This window comes from Lasioglossum baleicum, chromosome 9, assembly GCF_051020765.1.
Source record: "Lasioglossum baleicum chromosome 9, iyLasBale1, whole genome shotgun sequence".
NCBI classification, from domain to species: Eukaryota; Metazoa; Arthropoda; class Insecta; order Hymenoptera; family Halictidae; genus Lasioglossum; species Lasioglossum baleicum.
Window position 1 is genome coordinate 9,490,153 of NC_134937.1, and position 20,536 is coordinate 9,510,688.

At 37.3% G+C, this 20,536-nt stretch overlaps 3 protein-coding genes and 1 long non-coding RNA gene across 5 annotated transcripts; 2 read left to right on the forward strand and 2 right to left on the reverse strand.

Moving 5' to 3' along the window:
• The first annotated feature begins 692 nt into the window (after positions 1-692).
• LOC143212030 (uncharacterized) lies at positions 693-5,445 on the forward strand. 2 transcript variants are annotated; one of them, XM_076430304.1, is made up of 4 exons: positions 693-1,174; positions 1,566-1,757; positions 1,870-2,046; positions 3,993-5,445. In XM_076430304.1, the coding sequence occupies exons 2-4, from the start codon at positions 1,575-1,577 to the stop codon at positions 4,656-4,658; spliced, it is 1,026 nt and encodes a 341-aa protein (XP_076286419.1). In that variant the 5' UTR covers positions 693-1,174; positions 1,566-1,574; the 3' UTR covers positions 4,659-5,445. The 2 variants fall into 2 exon arrangements, with proteins under 2 accessions (XP_076286419.1, XP_076286418.1); XM_076430303.1 differs by having other exon boundaries at positions 695-863.
• Positions 5,446-5,724: 279 nt separating this feature from the next.
• Flr (actin-interacting protein 1 flr) lies at positions 5,725-10,036 on the reverse strand. Its single transcript, XM_076430289.1, has 13 exons — positions 9,871-10,036; positions 8,879-9,000; positions 8,706-8,796; positions 8,476-8,623; positions 8,242-8,409; positions 8,000-8,168; positions 7,601-7,729; positions 7,408-7,512; positions 7,019-7,339; positions 6,818-6,937; positions 6,585-6,743; positions 6,050-6,200; positions 5,725-5,977 (listed from the first exon to the last, which is right to left on the reverse strand). Exons 1-13 carry the CDS (start codon positions 9,884-9,886, stop codon positions 5,868-5,870), a joined length of 1,809 nt encoding a protein of 602 aa, XP_076286404.1. The 5' UTR covers positions 9,887-10,036; the 3' UTR covers positions 5,725-5,867.
• Positions 10,037-12,818: 2,782 nt separating this feature from the next.
• On the reverse strand, positions 12,819-20,317 carry Reg-5 (Rhythmically expressed gene 5). The gene is made up of 4 exons (XM_076430308.1): positions 19,853-20,317; positions 16,688-16,859; positions 16,255-16,344; positions 12,819-13,195 (listed from the first exon to the last, which is right to left on the reverse strand). Exons 1-4 carry the CDS (start codon positions 19,961-19,963, stop codon positions 12,825-12,827), a joined length of 744 nt encoding a protein of 247 aa, XP_076286423.1. The 5' UTR covers positions 19,964-20,317; the 3' UTR covers positions 12,819-12,824.
• LOC143212039 (uncharacterized) lies at positions 17,268-19,854 on the forward strand. The gene is made up of 3 exons (XR_013009595.1): positions 17,268-18,815; positions 18,892-19,022; positions 19,429-19,854. It is a non-coding gene; the product is annotated as an uncharacterized LOC143212039 (long non-coding RNA).
• Positions 20,318-20,536: the final 219 nt, after the last annotated feature.

Here is a 20,536-nt window from a genome sequence, read left to right on the forward strand (position 1 = left end):
GTTGTCGACTCTATGATCTGAGAATTCTATCTGCCTCGTATTTGCCTCGTCCTGAGGTTTTATCTTCTTCCAGCATCCTTTTCCTTAGCCAATAGGAAAATTCGGATCTTCCAGCTGGACGTTGATTCGTCGGGTGGCTTGTCTTCGGTTGCTGCTCGATGGTGATTGGTGGTGGAGGTGCCTCAATAGCGCGCGCACGAGAGTGGGGTACACGCGAGGGTGAAGGCCCGTCAAAACAAGGGTCGTGGGACTGAGCGAGAGAGAGGTCCGAGGGAGTTCCAAGAGATCCTTGACTGAGAATTTACGACTTCCCGTCATTGACCGATTCTAGACTTCGACTGTTTATTTATGCGAAATTGGAGAAGCTCCTCCAAGAGGTTACATGACTTTACCCAAATTTCTCGATTAGTCTCGTCTATCTGGTTTCGTCAAGGATCTCTGTGGGAACCTCCCGTTGTTTCCCTACTCATTCTAAGTCTAAGCCAGTCTAAGCTATCGTGCCCGAATAAAGAATATATGTATATAAAATACGCGGCTTTGACCTAAACGTTATGCTTTATATTCAAATTTCCCTCTCAGCGCCATTAATCGAACCTATATTGCGGTAACGCTATCGTAACTATGTTCGCGTGATCAACGGGTCACGCTACAGTGTTGAATGGTATACTTGCGAGAATACACAAGCCGTTCGTAGCCCTCTAATGGCCAGAGTAGAAGACACAATCACACGTCGAACAGACTTGAACGGACTATATTTTTTTCTACGTTACGGGTGATTATGGCGAGGTTTGCCAGATGGAAGTGAAGTGTCGTATAAAGAATACGTTTGTCGAATTTATCAAACGGAATTTGTTGAAGTGAGGGTAAGCGACACAGGAGCTTAAAATTCGTTTTCGCGGTTCGAGGAATTTTTCGGCAGTAAATCAACGGAGAAATGGAAGTCTGTTGCCTATGAAGTTGCGAGTTACCTGTCCTTTCCTCCAGCCATACCCGAGTGTACAATAATAGACTTGGCTGGAACCTGCAGCCTGATTAAATAAATAGTATTGTCTATCTCTCGAACTGCTCTACCAGCAGTAACGCAACTATCCTTTCGTCCGGCATTTATAGGCTGATTAAGACAGAGCAAAATTTTTTGCCGTTTTATCTTGATAGTCGCCAGACACATAACCTTGTTCGTAACAGTGTTTCTGCAGAATCTAATTTCATTATAATGTTATTTCCATCGACGTATATGTACAGTCGATCGAGAAATCGCACGATAAAGCAGTGCTTTTTATATTTACTTTATTTAATATCTATTAATGCTCAAGTTATTTATTTGATCTGAATATGGTTTGTTTTGCATAATGAATGTTTTTATAATTATATTATTCTTTATCACTATTACTTTGTTACGTTTCTTTCCTCGTAACTTACTCGGAGCAATTAATAGATTGTCAAACATGAATCATAACCGGAAGACATTTTTATATAATGAATAACGTAGAATTTTGTATTAATTATAACACGATAATGTTAAGCTACAAGCAAAGTTTTAAGGTCCACAACATTTTTATTCGCAGCACAGAAATATGGAAGGTCAACAATTTTGTTTACGGTGGCATAATTTTCAAAACACGCTATTGAGCTCCCTTCCTAAATTGCTCGACGGTGGTTATTTAACAGACGTGACACTAAGTGCAGGTGGCAGGCATATACATGCGCACAAAATTATCCTTTCAGCTTGTAGTTACTATTTTAAAGAATTATTTAAGGTATTCATATAGTACGAATGTTTTGAATTATACATTAAGTGTTGAGAGAAATAATCGATAGAGACGAATGTTGTAGATCATATGTATTATATCGATGTAAATCAACTTTTAGGATTTAAGTTCTTTACAACATCCTGTCATTGTATTGCCAGGCATGGAATATGCAAATTTGTGTGCGCTTGTCACATTTATGTATAACGGCGAGGTGAATATTTATCAAGAGCAATTGCCTGCACTTTTGGCTATGGCAGACACTCTGCATGTCCGTGGATTGGCAGACATTGCTGGGGTAAGAAATCTCATATATGCGTATTAATTAATATAATAAATAGACAAAAGAACGATGGTTGTGCAAAACATTTTAGACTGGTAAGTTCATATTATAGTTTAATAATATTATCGATTTTCTTAATACTTTATTGTTTTTCATTTGAATGCATATTTCTGGTATACCTTTTTATCTGTTTCTTTTTATTTCTATCACTGTTCTACCAAACCTCATTTTATCGCTTTGCACATGGAATGCATGAGTGCATTTTAAGTATGCATATATTATGCAATTAATTTCTTTGTAAAGCATTGGGTTGGAAAGAAAGTTCGTAGTGTTTCCAAATTAAAATAAAATTAAGGTATTTATTTATATATTTGTTCAATAACACAAGACGTTACCTCGAAAATGGAAAAAAGTAACAGAACAGAATGGAAAATATGTTATTGAATAAATCCATGAATAAATATCTGAATTTTAGCTTTCAATTTTAATTTATAAACGCTACGAACTTTTGTTCCAACCCAATACAAATTTAGTGCGATATAAATTTCAAAGTACTTTAATTGCTCCTTTTAGAAATTTATAATTTAAGATTGCATATTTTTCTGTGGATTCGTAAGCAATCATTCCACTGCATTCAATTGTGTTAAGTTACGATAGCAATAGGTATTTAGTATTATCTGATAAACTAGTATTAATTATCCGATGAAGCTTGCCTCTGTGTGTTTTGTATAAAATGAGTAACAACGCATGTATCTTTTCGAGTGCCTCATATAAATATCGGCAATTCCTTGCTGATAATTGTTATTTCCTTGTGTTACCTGGTACACAAAAGTAGAGAAAAAGCATTTCTATAAATAGACATAAACAATACTATTAACATATCGTATTAATCAAGTTTTGATAGATCCAATTGCTTAAGAGTTACGTGCAAATTATCGTCTCTGAATGTAATAAAAACATTGGACTATTTATTAAGCACCTAAATTTTCTCGTTGAAAAGATCTTGCAGATTCTTAATCTCTATAGTTTCAACTTCTCTACTTCGTTAATTTCTATGTTTCCTACATTGTATTCATTATATTTGCATGGACTATATATTAATTAAGTGCATTAATTACACACTCGGATGACATTCTAAATATTAAAATCACTTCCTCTATACAGTATTATAAGAAAATACCATCTAAAACAAAATTGCATAATTCGCTTTCTCCTTTTTTAATCTTTATATTACCCTATGATCGTGTTGTTTTGTTCAGGTCACTTAAATACATTCACTGTCGTTCCTCAAGAAGTACCTCACGATGGAATTACCTACTACACATGTTATGTTCATACGTGCATCGAAGGAACGATAATGAATATAAACGATATCCACGAGATCAAGGTCGTTGTGTGTGTTGCAACTAAATGCAAGTGGATGCATCCCATGGAACCTTTCCCCATAGAATGAGTTTACAGGTATATCTAAAATAGCTTTCTCCAAGAATCTCTACACTACTAAACATTCGGTAGATACTTTAGAACGAATTAAGTCTTTTCTTTTCTACACAACATCTACATTGCATTACAATAATGCTTACTATTTTTTTTAGTCAAGAGTGGCTATAACAAAAAGTTTAGAATCAATGTATACATATTTAACAGTCTTACATTCATCAGAAGGGAACAAAAGACTGCATGGAATATTTTACACAGAGTAACATATGCTAAAGAAAGAAAAGAAAGTCAATTTATACTTTGTGAAGTGTAGAATACTTTCCAGAATCGTAGAAGCAAGAACAGCAGAGATTTTCCGATGGAAAAAGATGTTTAGGAATCTCAGAGGCTAGGTAGAACAGAAAATTTGACAAAAAAAACAAAAGCAGAATCGTATGAGTAAAAATAAATCAGTGTTTCTGATTAAAACGTAAATATCATTCTCTATGATTATTATTATTCTTTCTCTTTTATCTTTACAGAAAAACTCAAGACACGACAACGGTTTATACGTACAACCTCCTCCGATACAACTACAAGAAAAAACTTTATCCGAACCACCAATAAAGAAAGAAAGTAGAGACAGTGTCGCGACCAGCGAATCCTTAGACACCGTCCTGGCAGCGGAAACGACGGAACATACGGAGGAAACGTTCAATGATCAAGAAAGTATACCGTACTGTGTAAAAACAAAGCCTTATTACTCGATTAACGCAAAGTTGAATCAGAGAGAAAAAGTCAGTATTCCTTCTGCTAATGCTTCATCTAACAAGTACACCGAGCAAGGATATTCAGACAGCGGAATGGACGAAAGTACACCGGTTTTAGATGATCAGATTATTCCAGTCGAAGACACGAAACCGCCGCCTGTTTGGGACGCAAATTTCAAATTTCTTACAAGCTCCGTCAGTGGTAGAACGTCTCAGAATTATAACAAATCTAGTGTTACTTGCCTTATCTGTGGGAAACAATTAAGTAATCAATATAATTTGCGGGTGCATATGGAGACTCATAGTAACAGTTCGTATAGTTGTACAGCTTGTTCGCATGTATCGAGATCACGTGACGCGCTTAGGAAACACGTTTCTTATAGACATCCGGTAGCATCGCCGCAAAAACGTTCGCGATACAGTACACCGAAACCATAGAAGCTATTACTATTATAGATATCTTGATTTGTATTATGACCCTACTTTAGGTTACGTCTTTCTAAAAAAAAAACGGAAAAAAAACAAGTAAATGATGTGTTACTCAACTTAGGTCTAAGTATTTTATTAACTAGAAAAACAGAATTGAAATTGAAAATTCTTACATAAATATCCTGGTTTTTGTTATTTATTTTATTAGGATATTTTTCTCTCTTTCTCTCGAATACCAAACTTTTCTTTCGATCGAGATATGGTATTGTTGTGAAAGTATTTTGATTTCTTTTTTTTTTATTATAAAGCTGTTAAAATGCTTTCTTTTAAATATGTTGTATGCTCCTTTTAATTACAGTCACGTTGTCGCAATTTAGTTGGAAAAAGTCCAGTATAGCGTTAAGTCGTACGAATTTAAAAAAAAGAAAAAACATACAAAGCAATATAAAGACTCTTCAGATTTATATGATACCTTAACTGGGTTTCCATGGATAAGGTAAATATCGTTGTTGAATATAAAAGTTGAATATTTTATTAAACGCGAGAACTTAGGAAAAGGTTCAATATAAAAAACTTATGTACCTCATCTTTGTAAGAGATATTCAGTACTAGACTGATTAAGATAGGGCAAGTTTAATATATATATAAATATATAAATGACTCAATTATTTTGTTTTTAAATGTACAAATAATTTAAAAAGTGTGATCGCGTTACTCCGAGACCCTTAGTGTTCGAATTGTTACTGTTTTCTTGTTATCGTTACGCTGTTTTAATAAAGACAGAGTAGACAATAAATATTTTTTCGTTTTTGATTTCCTTTTTTTTTTCTCTTCCACAATCAATTCTTTTTACAATCACCCAGTAAAAATCGAAGAATCAAACAACACCGTGTGTCTATTATTACGCTGTAAATATATAAAAAATAATTACAGTGTGTAAAAATTGTTATTTATAATTGACGCTTCGCGAAAAATGTAAAAAAGTATCGCGGCGGCTTTTCTTGATTAAAGTGTCACTCTCGTTTTGATCATTCTTTTCAAATGTATCGATTATATAAAAAAGATCACAGTAGAATCTGATTATTGAAGGATCGTATTAAAAAAAAATAATACACGATATCCGTTGACTACAAAATAAATAAAATGCATCCAAAGATAAGCTCTTTAAAGAAAAAAAAGGAAACGAAAGTACAAGATAAATATTACGAGAGAAATTAATTAAATCTTTTCTATACGCCATATCTTAGTATTGCAATCCTGTCCGACCGAGATCAATGTTTCTTCGTCAAGCCACACTAAACGCGTTATTTGGCTTTGTGGATGCGCGTCTGAAATGAAAATAATTCCGTTAGAAATTCATTTTCCTTTTAGTTATAATATCAGAACGTAGAGTTACTTACTTTTAATAATAGTATGCTTTGTGGGATTTGTAACGCTCCAAATAATGATCGTTGTATCCAGGCTACCACTCGCAACCATAGCTGAGTCAGGACACCACGCTACAGAATTCACTCTTGCGTTGTGGAAACCCCATTCCCTATTGTGCGCGAGCTGCAAAAAGAATATATTTCGTCAGACAATATTTCCGAAGGCAACGAAAGCTGTTGTATGCACAGCAGTAAGTCTGAAGCCAAAGATCTACTCACCCTCTAAGATTCCCACAAGCGTTTAGGAAGAGCAATTATTACAAACAAATTTGTATGTAAGACATAGACCAACTAGCGTTTACATATATGTTTCGCCCAGAATAGATATTAATTGCACTACGTACATTAGAAGCGTGGAATATGAATTTACATCACTAAGAATGTAAGCACTGAATAATGTAATGGCATATTTGAAAAAGCGGTTAATATTTTTACTTTGAAACTGTACACATGAAATAGCATAAATCTCGATCTTCGCAATTTTTCTAAGTAGTGGAAATGTTTTTACCTTGTACTCTGGAACAACATAAAGAATCACTTTTCTGTTTGCGTCGCAAGCTACCAAATACTTGTTATCAGGACTGTAAGATGCATCTGTGACTGGACCCAAGTGTTCCAGTTCAGTTTTAGGAGTCAGATTTGTGCCTGATAGTGTATAAATACGAACCTGAAAATTATATTACAGAGTTGAAGCGTCAAATTCAAAACACACATATAAATTACGAGACTTAATGGACGTACTGTATTGTCTGATGTAGCTCCTATAGCTACGTCGCCATTTTCCTGATTAATTGACACACAGGAAGGTTCGTAATCGATTGGTACACTGGATACCTTTCGGCCATCTTGGGTAACAGTAATCTAAAAATAGAGTCATTATTACCAGAAGACACACGATTGCTGAACAATTGAATTAGGATAAACTTATAAAACGCTTCTTACCTGTCTAATCGAAGCAATCACAGCAATACCGTTGTAAATATCTAGACCTCGCGGTTGGGAGTCTAACTTAACAACAGATGTATCTGTATAAGCGTTCGCGTCAATTTCCACCGTTCTCAAAGTGTCGTCGATGCCGGCGGTGTAAAGCAAATTCTTCGCGGCTTTCATCCCGTTAATTTGATTTCCATGCCCGTGGCCCTGAATACGATCATTCTCTCCTGTGTTTGCGTTCCAATTGGTAATGTATCCGTCATGAGATCCAGTGTAAATTGTACTTCTATCAGGACTCAATGTTAATACTGTTATTGGTTTATTATGACCCTGAAAATGATAATATCAAAGTTATTCTTCATAAAATATTACCATTATATACTTCGATCGAGCGTTACCTTGATTATTCTAATTGGCTTCTCCGGATTGTCGACATCGAGATAATTAATAAATCCGCTTAATGACACAGACAGCAAATGATTTCCTTGCCATAAACAGCTGACCTGAAACAAGCAAGATACAGTTTCTAGTATAATTTAAATCTTTAACACACGACCTTGAATAACAATCGAATTTATGGTACTGTTATACCTGTTGATCGTCAACTGCTGGTCCCATATTGAATTCGCTGATCAGCGATCGAGTTTCCACATCCCATAGCTTGCATGTCTTATCTCCAGAAGCAGTTAGTAGTTGTGTGCCATCGGGTTTCCAAGCTACCTATCGAATTACAGTGAATTAATAAATAGTGTTTATAATATTATTAGTAGACTGATGATGTTTATGCAATGTTCAATTTTTCTAGACGAATTTTAAGGTGGAATAAAATAGAATTTTATTTTCAGTAGTAGTAGCCTTTGTAGATCTGAAATAAATGAAAATTGTACTGAATTCTGTCCAACTTTATATTCTAGCATTTTTTGAAAGTTTAGCCATAATAAAGATCCACAGTCTAATTATTAGACATCAAAAAGTATTTGATTTGCTTACTCCATATACGCCGCCTTGATGAGCTGGTGATCCGACTTCTCCAACTAAATCTGAAGTTGTACCATCGTAAATAAATACTTTTCCATCGAATCCTGCAGATGCAAACAGATTGCCGCTAGGCGAGTAACGGACAGCTTGAACAAACCTAGTGTGCTCCTGCTTGGTCATCCTATGCAAACAAAAAATTAGCTTACATGAAATGTTCTGGCTTAAACTGGGGCTCAAAAATTAAATGTACATACTTAAACTTAAACGGTGGCCCTTCAAATACAGCGATAGTATTGTCTTCGCTTCCAGTGATCAGTCTAAATGGTCTTGTAGGTCTGAAGTCACAAGAATTGATGGGCTTACTCTGGCCCGAAATTTCACCTACAGATGTACCAGTTTCTGCCATAAATACGTGACCAAATCTAAAGTACAAAAAATAATTTGTCATTCGATTCTGAGCTACATTGATAAAGTATTCTACTCTTTACCTTTCCCTTCCCTCTCCAACTACCACCATACGTTGACTATCAGGTGACCATGCTATATCTTTAATGGGTCCTCCGATGGGATGGAATTCGTTTTTCAAAATATGTTCTTTGTTAACGGTATCCCAAATACGAACTTTGCCAGACTGGTCTGTAAGAAAAAATTGAATTTATAAGAATTGTAATTATATATTTCAGGTGAGACATTGTTTCTCTTTTTCAAATTTCAATACCTCCTGATGCTATGTAGAAACCACTTGGAGAATACTTTGCGACGTTAACTGGACAAGAATGTTCAGTATAAATATCCGCAATAGCCGGATTCTATAAAATAACAAGTTATTTAATAAGTGATATATATTTCAGTATTTGTTCGAGGATTTAAATAAAGAATTAATATGCTTACATCAATATTTCGAATGATAACACTATTACCATTAGTGTACAAAAAGTTCTTCCCTTTAGGATCAGCACCTAAGACTAGCGGTTGCCCTCTCTGAGTCCTGGGCAATGTAGCGAAAATGTATTCTGCAAATACACACACATATCTTTTAAAATATTATATATTATAATAATACGTAAGGAATAATTTTTCCAGGAAACTTAAATTCCAATTGAATGTAAAATTAGAAAAGTTAAATCTACAGTAGACTGCTATATTTTTCAACTGGAACTAAAATACACTTCCGTAATGCATTGGCATATGTCCAACATGCAATATTTGAAATTATTTCGAGCGTACAAACTATATCTCGATCTAAAATTGTGATCGTACAATTTTGACGTTTTATTGGAAACTCTGTTAACAGATTTTATTTAATAATATGATAATCAATTATACAGCAAATAGATTTTTATTGCATCGTTAATGTGTTAGAAGTATTTTAAGATTAATGGGAAAAATAAATTAAATTTTAACAAATCACGCCTATATAAATAGGTACGTCGTAATTTTAAATGAAATTGTCATTGCTTATCTTTTTTTTTATGTAACATAAAGATTGAATAAAATTTAATCTGATAAGTGACATTTATCTCAATTGTTCGACGAATCGTTATTCGAAAGGAGAGAGAAAAAAAGAGATAAAGCGGTACTAAATATATTGCGAGGTAACGAGGTGCGAATAATACCGCATTACCGAATAAAAAAGAAACGCTGCACAATGATCGGTACGATAAGCTTGCATACGTGGCTAAATATAACATAAGTTGGAAAATATTATGGATTTAATCCATCTTGACATACTGTATGCGAATCATTGATGCATTTGAAGTGTTATGATTTGGCTTGAGATAAGCAACCGGAAAGTTGAATAGGAATGATATTTACATGAAAAGAACAGTAATAAATCGACTCGGCGATACGAAAAGCTATCGGAACGGTTCAGTGTCACTTACTTGTTTCATAGGACATTTTTATTCCCTTTATTTATTTAAATAATACTTGAAAAAACTCAACAACGAGAATCAGTTCAATGCCTCCTTCGTATCTCACTCTGCCGCCCCCCCATACACTTTCCACCGAAATACTTGTTCCGCCCTTGCCTTATTTAGCTGAAGCATGAAAAACAGAGAACCAAGATCAGTAAACAACGGTCGGTCGATGGAGTATGTTTGTCACAGAGTAACAACGCAGTTGCAACGCAGTCCACGCAGTCGAAACTCCTGTTCACTCCTGTTGAAATTTTTGATTTTTACATCGTCAAGTTGAAAGACCTTGACGTACTACATGCAGACAGCGTTGCCGCTCCGATGCTGTGTTTCAAGTTTCAATTGGAAAGTGCGGCAATATTTGAAATATAGTATATTATTCTATATAGAATAATGTTTAGACTGCGGATTTTATGCATTTATGACAAAAACGAATAGGTGCAATTTGACACAGTTGACAAATTAAAAGAATTCGACCACATTCATTTATTAGGCTCAGCTTATTAAAATTATAGAGAAAAGAATATCGCTTCTATCTGGAACCTGTTCTTTGTAATTGATGTAAACAATTTTTATTTTGCATAAAGATCCGCAATCTAATAATGACGTTCGACAAATATAAATCATTTCGGGAACTAAATGTTGCTCAAAACATTATTTATATCGTGTCGCATATGTTACGGTATTTACTTACAGAGATTTCTTTTTAGTATTGAGTAATTTGAATAATAAAGCCAGCCGGTGCGCATGCGTGCATAAATTTGTAAACCACGAACGGGCGACATCTGGCGGGAATTTTTGAATTTTGTTGTTCAAACTTCTCTTGTACAAGTCTCAACAAATCTGTGGTTGCTGTGGTCGCATTTGTTCCATAAAAATAAGAATCATCGAAATAAAGTATCACATTTTATTGTAAGTCATCTATACAAATTTATGAATGTAATAATCGTTCAAATTTTGTTCGGTAATAGCAGTGTAATTATAGTTTTACATTATATATGTATACGAGAACGAAACCTTTTTTATATAAAATCTAGATTACTATATGTACACATACACGTATAAAAAACATTTCAGCAGATTGGTTAAGCAATGACCTTTCTCATTTATTACGAATCCACGCCCAACATTAATATAACAAACAATCGTTCTTTTTTTTACCGTAGAAACTCAGTCGCATGATTTCTATATAAAGTACAATAATATGTCGCGTACGCATAAAAATATTTTTGTTTAATATTATATAATACATATATTTCGCGCTAAAAATGAAACAAAAATTTTCAGCGAGGTAAGTTCCTTTACGCCATTATGGCGAACATCTTAGAAAAGAAAACTCAACGGTGTTATTGACATAAAACAATATCTCTCGCAGGATCAAATAACGAGTACATATATATTTAATTTATCAAATTATAATATAGTTACATAGATCAAATTCTAAATGAATACAATGCAAAAAATAAATAACAATTATATAGGGATGATGAAATAAATAGTAAATGAATGCATGAGAAGATATATATGATCGAAAATATTCATGGTCGGCGATTATTCGTGCGTGAAAGCGCGGGTGAATGTACACGTAAGCAAACTATATACAGGAAAGTTTAAAATGTATGCAAGAACAAAAATCAACAACGATGAAAGTATAGACCTTAATGGCCGACCAATCGTCATTTAACAGCTCGTGCTTCGTTATATACGTTTAAATTATTTTCAATACCAAGAAAACGTGAGAATATGTCGTTCGTGAGAGCAGTCTTTTTAAATATTCGCCGTTGCTAACTCTATCAAATGTTCACAAATCTATCGATGGACGTTTAACGATGCAAGCTGTTTAAAAAATATCACCCATTCGCTCATTTATTATACTATCGTTTAAGTCAGTTGTTAACTACTACAATGCTAGTAATCTAAGTACAGGATCAACCAAAATCTTGCTTCCAAATACGAACCATAAAAATGGCAGCAGATGTTACTGTTAAACAAAAATGTCCTATACCATTGACCAGTAGCATATCGCTCTAAAGAATACACGGCATAACAAAATAAGGCTAAAATCTTATAACCTACTTTGAGAAGCGAATCTATCAGCAATTCATTCTGTCATCCTAGAGCCTAGAGTAATAACTAGACTACGGATCTTTATGCAAAATAAAAATGTTCTGCGTTGATTGTGGAAAGCAGGAATAACAGAAAAATTTATTTCATCCCAAAAGTACTAGATTTTGAATTTCTTACGTTTTATTCTAATTCTAATATTCTAATATATATACCGCTTATACGCCTATGTACCATGATATTACAGATAAACTCAATATAAAACTGTTAAATTCTATTTTATTCTATTATCAAGAAAAAAGAGATTGCAGGGGGTAGTATAGGCTCGATTTGTAACTAGAAAATAACTAGAATCTTTGTTACATTAAAAGCAACCTTACAACGTTCTTGAATTTTTTAAATCCTTTACTGTTTTATATTCCACCGAACTAATTTCTTCATAAATGCATAAAGATCCGCAGTCTAGTAATAACGATCAAAGTATCACCTACATCTGTACGACAAATCATTCCGTCTCCAATTTGCACGATGAAAGACCACATTAGCTACAGTTCAGTCGAACGCGGTACATTCTGTGCGAGTACCGTCTACATATTTTACGATTGTTAATTAAGCTCGACCCTCGTAATATTAGCGGGCCTGCATAAAAAGGTACCGAGTCTGTCTCGACCCTAAATTACCAATTATTTCATTTACAATAATCTGCATGCATCCGGCCCGAAAATCACCGATACCGTAAGGGTTGAACAAGCGAGACCATAAAATTTTCGTACGGGATACACGTACTCTACACGTTCGTGTCTGCCAGTTCTGGCGTGTCCGAAGATATACATTCCTCAGCGATGAGTCGTGTTCCCTCAGTAGTAATGAATCTTGCGTTTCGCGACGACCTCTTGAAGCAGCCGTCTATCAAACGGCGTGTGACGACGATGATTCTGATTTTTAGCCTCGGAAAACGAGTTCCCCTTGGATCGTTTTCCATAGAACGAGTTCCTGTCCGCTTTGAGTTCCTCGATCGACGGTACACGAGAAGGCCTGTATTCTTCGACGTCTTCGTCGCGTGGCAATGGACGCGTTGAGTCCTCCGGAACCGGTCGACCATCCGGATAAACGCGAATTACCATTGGTCCGACAAGGTACGGGCCCGTGTGTTCTGCAGGTGGCCGAACATAATTGTGGGACGGCGCTGTTTCTTCGCTCAGCCCGTTCGTCTCACTGTCGCTGGTAGCTGAACAAAAATATTTAACGTTACACGTCAGATTGTTTATAGAATCTTTCTATTCGTAAAGCAAACGCTTCGCCACTTCAGCCAACCTCGGTTAAGGCGGTAGACTAGTTTCCAGGATTCCAAGAGTGCGGGATTCGCCTTCTCATTTCTTGATAATACAAACATGGGGTTTTTCAGTAGTCAAAAACGCTAGATAAAAGATCGATCTAGGGCGCTATCTCTCAAAAGTCCTATTTTTTCGTTCACGAGGCGTAATTTACATTATTCGGAAGCATACAACTGCGCATGTAGCTATTTTCATAAAGCTGACAGCTACATGCTGCCGAATAAATGTGACTGTTGAGGGCGATTGCGGCCAAGATTAATCTTTCATCTAGCGCTTTTGAATACTGAAAAACCCCATCACATGCATTGTCGAGAAATGAGAAAACGAATTTACCCCCATAACCCAATGTCGCTCAACATCTTTTCGGGACAATTTATATAAAGGGTTAAAGAATTACATATGGTTGAAATTGAAAAAGATACAAAGTTACCTGTCCTTGTCCTTCCAGAAAGACAGGATAATTATATTTTCACTAAACCAAACTAGTTAACCCTTTGCACACGAATGGCGACTCTGAGACGCCATAAAAATGGCCACACTGTTATTCAAAGCAGTTTCAATATTATTAAATTCGTCCGTTTTCTATAAATTGTGAAGTGCTCAACAGTTACATGGGAAAACTGCTTAAATTTCATGTGCACAATGTAAAAAAGATGACATAGAATAAAAATGATCTGGGTCGAAAGAAATGATTTTGATTCTCGAATTAAAATTGCTTCGAGTGCAAAGGGTTAATTATAAAATAAACGTTCAATGAATACACAGGTAAAAAATATGATTTCAGAAACACCCTACGCGTGTAACATTCAAAGCATGAAGACTCCTCGTACGTATGTATATCGTAATGGAGGTGCGGTGTAGCAGGAAGAACGAGCACGATTCGATAAGTTAAACGCGTAATCCCGTGATTAACGTTAATTCGAAATCGAAGAGTCTCGATTGGCTGTTCGGTAAGGGGAATATTGTCGTCCTTACGAGGTACGAATTTAAAAGCGAGGAGGAACGGGTTCCGGCGGGTCGTATGTCGTAAATATTTTCAGCACGATCGGCTACATTTAAACGCATTCGCGTTGCGTGTACGGGTGCTGCGAGAGTCATTTTTTAACCTAGACGTGACCTCCGCATTATGATAATTCAATGGGTAATATTTTCACACCGGGCCGCATCGGTAGTTCCTACTTCCGGCAGATCAATCGTCAGATCGTAACTATCCTCTCTGCAAGGACTATTCGAAGGGGCGTGCAGGAATCTCATTCATTCGGAATGCTCGTTGGTTAAAACAGAAATTCTTTCGAGTCGCCACCGAACAACTTGTTCCATGGAAAATTCTCCGCACACATTCTTCGCAGCTGCACTCCCGTTTTTGTTAACATATTTTCAGATATTATCCACCCTACCGTCCGTAGTGCTAATTTTTAGTTTCGAGTAACCAGGCAATTTTCAATCTATATCTTTTATATGTATTTTTGTTGCTAAACATATCGGTTAGCACCATCGCGAAAGGAAGAAGCTCGCCGAAGTGAAATTTGATGGATTGCAGGCGAATATGTATGAAGATCCATATATGTATACGCTAAACTCACAGAAAAAGTGAAATTTCTTCAATTTCGAGTCGCGGAAATGGATTCCTTTTTTTTTTCAAGCAAGTTTCAACACGTTCACTAGCAGCGTTCGTTTCGACAGGAGCCTTCGTAGCTGCAAAACTCTATCAATTTGATTTTCTTCACGTAGAATGCAGAGTCGCGTTTTAAAATGGTTAGACGATCGATTTCTTTCCAAAGTCGCTTCTTATAGGAAAGACTGCTCCGGTTTCGTTCGGAGAAAATGTGAAAGTGCTTTTGAAGAAATTGACCTCTTTTTCAACGTCTGTAGCATCTCCGTGTTTCGTTCCCGCCGTGCACCATCGGTTTTTCTGCAACTAGATCTAGATCCTTATCCGGGAACGATCGAGGGAACTGGCAACCCAAAATCCTCGATCGCCACCGTGGATCGGGTGAAAGTGCACCAAAGAAAAGCGGTCGATCCGAGAACGAGCGTCGCGCTATCAAAACGCGATCTCGTTCGGGGGAAAAGATGAAAAAAAAACTTTCTAGTGTAACGAAAGCGATTGAGACGGTGGCTGGAACTTTCTCGCGGCGCCATTTGTTTTCGTTCGTGTCGGGTCTCGGGTCACGGACATCGGACGCGCGCGCGGACTCCGATCCTATTAATAAATTATTATCCCGGCGAGACGGCTGAGCGATTACAATTTTCACGGTTAACATAAAGGTTAATTAGCGCGTTTCGCCGGGTGGTACACCGCCGGCGCTCGTAACGCGATCCCGGCTGATCGCTAATCTCATTCCCGAACGGGTTTCGATTTTCTATCGATTAGAACTTTCACTCGCTAATTACTTTTCGTACAGACCCGAACGACTTATCTCTTACTCGAACTACGTTCTGCTGAGAAACCTGCACGCGGATTTACAAACATTTTAAATTCTTAGGTCGGCCGTTGGTATTTCCTTTCTTCCGATTTCCTAATTTATCTTTCCGAGTCTAGAATCTCGTAAGGTGGTTCAAAGGAATTGTTCAAAATCAAACGAAATGTAATTCTTTGTACCCTGAATGTGTGATAATAGCACTGTCCAACAGCCAAAAAGGATTTCGATTCTCACTATGAAATTCTTATAGAGTTTTTTGCGCTGATTCCGAATCTGTCCTTAATTTTTCTTCTAGACGCACAGTTTTTGAAAAAGTTGAAAAATAGGTCATTTTTTCAAACTCGAATTTCTCAAAAACTGTGCGTCTCGGAGAAAAATTAAGGACAGAATAAAAAAACTCTATAAGAATTGCATAGTGAAAATCGAAATCCCCGAGAAAAGTTGAAATTTGTTGGACCGTGTAGTCACAACTATGTGATAATGAGTATAATTAAGTATATAATGTCTGAAATTTCAAATTACAGACATACCTAATGGATCGGACCCAGTTGTGAAATAAGAATCGCCCGACTCGTGGCCCATCCTGGTTGAAAATCCATTCTTCGCCATAGCACGCCAGACTATAACGGAGAAAAACAGTGTTAGCGGATCAGAGATAATTAGCTACTGATCGAAGATAATATTTGTGATATTTAAAAAGGAAAAGGATATCAACACTAATTGTAAATGAATTCCATATAATGTTGAAATAACACTATCTAACGGTTCATTTTGGACAATATCGTAATAATTACATCGAAGTAATCTAGTTTAAAAGAATATGATGTGAAATAACTGGTAAACTAATTTTTTTTTAATTTTGACGTAGACCGCTTTCATAATTATGAGCACAAAGCATTTGGGATTTTTGGACCACATTGCGACCAGAGGGTGAGTAACACTTTATCGAATGTAATCGCTTACTCATTTCCTTTGCGCCATGCTGATACGGGTCCAGTTTATCGAGAACAGTGTCGTCCATGTTCGCCAAATTCTGTAGACACGTGACCAACAGATTTTTGTTGCAGTCTGGCATGGAGGATTCTGCACAGAACTTGGACACCTGCTGGCTGAACACCCGGAACAGGTGGCTCATCTAGAACAAAATATTTTCGTTAATATACTGGACCACTGATACGGTTGTTCTGATACTACAGCTAACAGGGTACCAACGGGTGCACAGAGTATTTAAGTATTTAAGATTTTGTTCATATATTTCTATTTTGAAGCTATAAATCCATAGAGATCCGAAGGATGAACATGTCTAACGGTTTTGTAATATTTTCAGAAGAAATATAACGAATGTATAACTGGTTGCCTGTGTAAGGGATTAACAGTTTCGAAGTTGTTCAACTAAGGATCATAAGAACAAACGAGAGCGATTCACCAAGACTCAATTTTGAAAAATTTCATATTTCCTGCATAAAATTTAAATACATAATAAATTTTATGATTTCGGCGCAGGGTTCGATCATTCGATCGAGAAGCATGTTTAATTAATTGCACATTTGCTGGTTTTCTATAAATGATCGAACCCTGCGCCGAAATCATAAAATTTATTATATATTTAATTTTCGATTGAGAAGAATTCACCTTTATAAAATTTGAATGAATTAATCTGCAATGCATAAATTTTTCGGGGTGAAAGAATTCTTTAAAAAACTCCATTGAACAACGGCTGCGCGCGCTCGAGACACGCAGTTGTTTTCGATAATGCTGCGGCAGTTGCAAAAGTCGGTAGAAATTGCCAGTGGCTCTCTTTTTGTTCTACACGAAGTACCGATCATCGCGAAAGCTGTTTTCCATTCCGTACGCCAATGCATTCCGCGCGCGTCCGGTGAAACTCGGCAATGTGTAACGCACGGGATATCGGTTACACGACAGTTATAACAAACAAATATATATGCGAGCCGTAGCCCGGCCGTCCGTCACGTATCGGACCTGATTGCGATACGCACCTTTTTTTTTCGTTTTCGTCACGATAAATTCTAACCGTCGTCGCCGCCGCCGTCGCCGCGAAACATGCCCCCGTTCGCGTTCGTCCGTAAAGCGCAATAATCGATGTCCACACACTTTTGGATCCATCTATGGACGATTACGCGTACACGACCGACCTTAGAATTTCTAATGACATTTTTGTAATAGCTTTCGGCCCTCTCGAAAACCGTCCTAATAAGTAGGGACGCGTGCCCGGTGTTGACAGACTGCTTGCATAATGGTGGAATCTTTTTCAAACGTTTCCCAATGGTACCATCTTCATCATAGATCGATTTCGTTCGACTACTCGCATCGTTCCGCCCAGCGCGGCTAACATTCGTTAACGTTAATACATTACCGACCGGTGATTATTCCATAATTTTGAAAAATCTATGGTACATGGCTAAACACTTTTTAATGGAACCTTCAATAGCAACAGCAATTTTCATTATGAACTAACAAGTCACCCTTAATAACATCATCTAATAGTTTCATTTAAGATTGCAATATAAAAGAAAATTTCTATGCTTTCTTTTGGTACAGCACAATTATTGAAAGTCCTATTAATAGGCTTCCGCGGTAGGTAAAGTGTTAACATTATTTCTTATCTCAAACTCAAAGTTGAACTAGCAGGGGTGGGCGGATGCCCGAAGTCGAAATCGGGTCGAGAACCCGCAAATTTATAACGTTATCACCCCTACTACTATAGCTAGTAGATCCAATATTTCCAAAAGTATGTTCCCTAATATTTAATATTTCTCATGATTTTCCAGAATAAGCTCGTATCCATTTAAAAGCGATTGCACACTGTCATCCGAAATTGTGTTAACGGGCATCGTTTATTTGATGAAAGAAAGCATCAGTCAATTTAACGTAGACTGCGCTACGTAATACGTTTGAATCTCGACGGACTATATGGGCAAGGATGCACGGTTTCCGGTGCTGACCTAGATAGACCGGCGACGTGATCGATGGTGGATCATTGTGTTGTCTCCTAAAGGATTCCGGAAATAGGAGAAAGTCTCCAAGTACAAATAACTAGCACGAAACAACAATGAGGCTATGCGAGGACCTGGTAGATGTTTCTTTCAATATTTATGAAAATACACGACAAAGAAGAAATTGTATTTACGAAATGTATCATCTTTCAGGGCAGAAAGTCGGAGGTACATTGACCTAAATGTCGATCAGCAGCGGCGATACATAAGTTGAATCCAAGCGTGAATAATGAGGGCGTTCTTGAACTTCAACCGAACGTGCAAACGCTTTTACAGACCAGCAAGTACGTCTCACAATGAAACAGCGTCTTACTCGCGTAGCAATGGAATCGATTTCACGTTTATTTTCCTTGCCTAAGCGAAATACCTCCGGACGTAGAAGAAATACAAATTTATTCGAACATTGTGACCGTCTTCAGTACGTTCAATTGAAATGAATTATCACGGTACGCAGCCTACATACCACTGTTTGTTGTCGTGGGAAATCCGCGTGTAAATCGCGCCATTGTATCGATTCCTATAATTGCCCGTGATCGTAATCACCGTGATAGCTCCGGCTGAAAAATCGTTTATCTTCGTGGCGTGTGCTAAACGAATTATCATGCAATTTTTACGAATCGAGGAACATTTTATTCTCAGTTACATCAGAGATAGTCGATTGTTGATTCCCGTGGCTGGGGTGTGTTTCAGCAACAAAGAAGAAGAAGAAGAACGCGAGACGAACGGCGCAATGTCATGAGAAAAGTCAATGTCCGAGGCGCGCTCGCGCAATTGCACCCGACCGGACTGCACAAGTGCACGGGGAAAGAATTTTTAGCGAGCGGAGCCGATGGTGTTTGGTGAAAGTTTGATTTTGCCAATATCACTCGGATGTCTACACGGTAGGCGTACGTCTTCGAACATTGGCATAATTGTCGTTTCACTTCTTTTTTTTCTCTTCGACATCGACAACTACCACTTCACCCCATGGAAAGACGCGTGAATCGAAATCATACATGTACGCTGAAGTGAAATTCGAATTAGTCATCGGACGAATACTATTCAGAGGAAAGTACCGACTCGAAAGGAGTTTTTGCGAATCGTTAACGTCGGAGCCTCTTGAGACAATACTTACTTTCTCATCTCGTGAGAGAAATTCCCACATGGGTATCGCGGAACCAGTGACGCACAGGACATGGCATCCGAGTGTCAGGGCAGCGGCGAAAATCACAAATGTTCTGGACATAGTCGTTGGAGAACGTTTCACTTTTGTTGCTGCTGGACCGTCTGCCGGAACACACTTCTCTCGCACGGTTTCCGTTAATCTCGGCGTGTTTGATGTACCGCACAGGCGTGTGTATTACGTGTAGGAACGTCTCTCGTTCAAACAACTTCAACTGTTCAAAGAGACACCGGCTTCGAGACCCGAAGTGTAACCGTGAGTTACGTAACGAGAGCCTGTGGCGCGAAGAGTATTTGTTGTTCGATGAGAAACGTTAACGGCACTGTGCTGAAGGAAATTCACGTGGAGTCGATGGTACGGAGCGACGACGCAACGAAGCATTCCACTCGAACGGTCTGTGCAAACTGGCCTGCTCCCCTTCGATCGCTCGATTATATGTTCGCACGCCGGTGACGTCTGCGCCGCCACTGCTATCCCCCACTCAGCCGCTTTCAGGAGCAGAGTCCACGGATTCTTCCAGTGTTTACGTCTTCGCAGGACGTCACCGGGCCAACAGGAACTTTCGTGAGAACGAAAAGAAAAAAAAAGCATGTTTTCCTGACACGGATCTACACTCGATTCTCTCAGTTTCAAAAC

Bases quoted from the DNA above. Each gene is read 5' to 3' on its own strand.
- Flr (XM_076430289.1), bottom strand. The intron at 6,201-6,584 runs GTAAAAACATTT...TTCTTTTTGCAG, and splicing joins ATGTTGTTCCAGAGTACAAG to CTCGCGCACAATAGGGAATG. The intron at 5,978-6,049 runs GTAAGTAACTCT...TTTTCATTTCAG, and splicing joins AAAGCATACTATTATTAAAA to ACGCGCATCCACAAAGCCAA.
- LOC143212030 (XM_076430304.1), top strand. From the start codon at position 1,575: ATGGAAGGTCAACAATTTTGTTTACGGTGGCATAATTTTCAAAACACG. The intron at 1,758-1,869 runs GTATTCATATAG...ATCAACTTTTAG, and splicing joins ATTTTAAAGAATTATTTAAG to GATTTAAGTTCTTTACAACA. The intron at 2,047-3,992 runs GTAAGAAATCTC...TTATCTTTACAG, and splicing joins GATTGGCAGACATTGCTGGG to AAAAACTCAAGACACGACAA.
- Reg-5 (XM_076430308.1), bottom strand. From the start codon at position 19,963: ATGTCCAGAACATTTGTGATTTTCGCCGCTGCCCTGACACTCGGATGC. The intron at 16,860-19,852 runs GTAAGTATTGTC...ATTTTGTTCTAG, and splicing joins TTCTCTCACGAGATGAGAAA to ATGAGCCACCTGTTCCGGGT. The intron at 16,345-16,687 runs GTAAGCGATTAC...TCTCCGTTATAG, and splicing joins GCATGGCGCAAAGGAAATGA to TCTGGCGTGCTATGGCGAAG.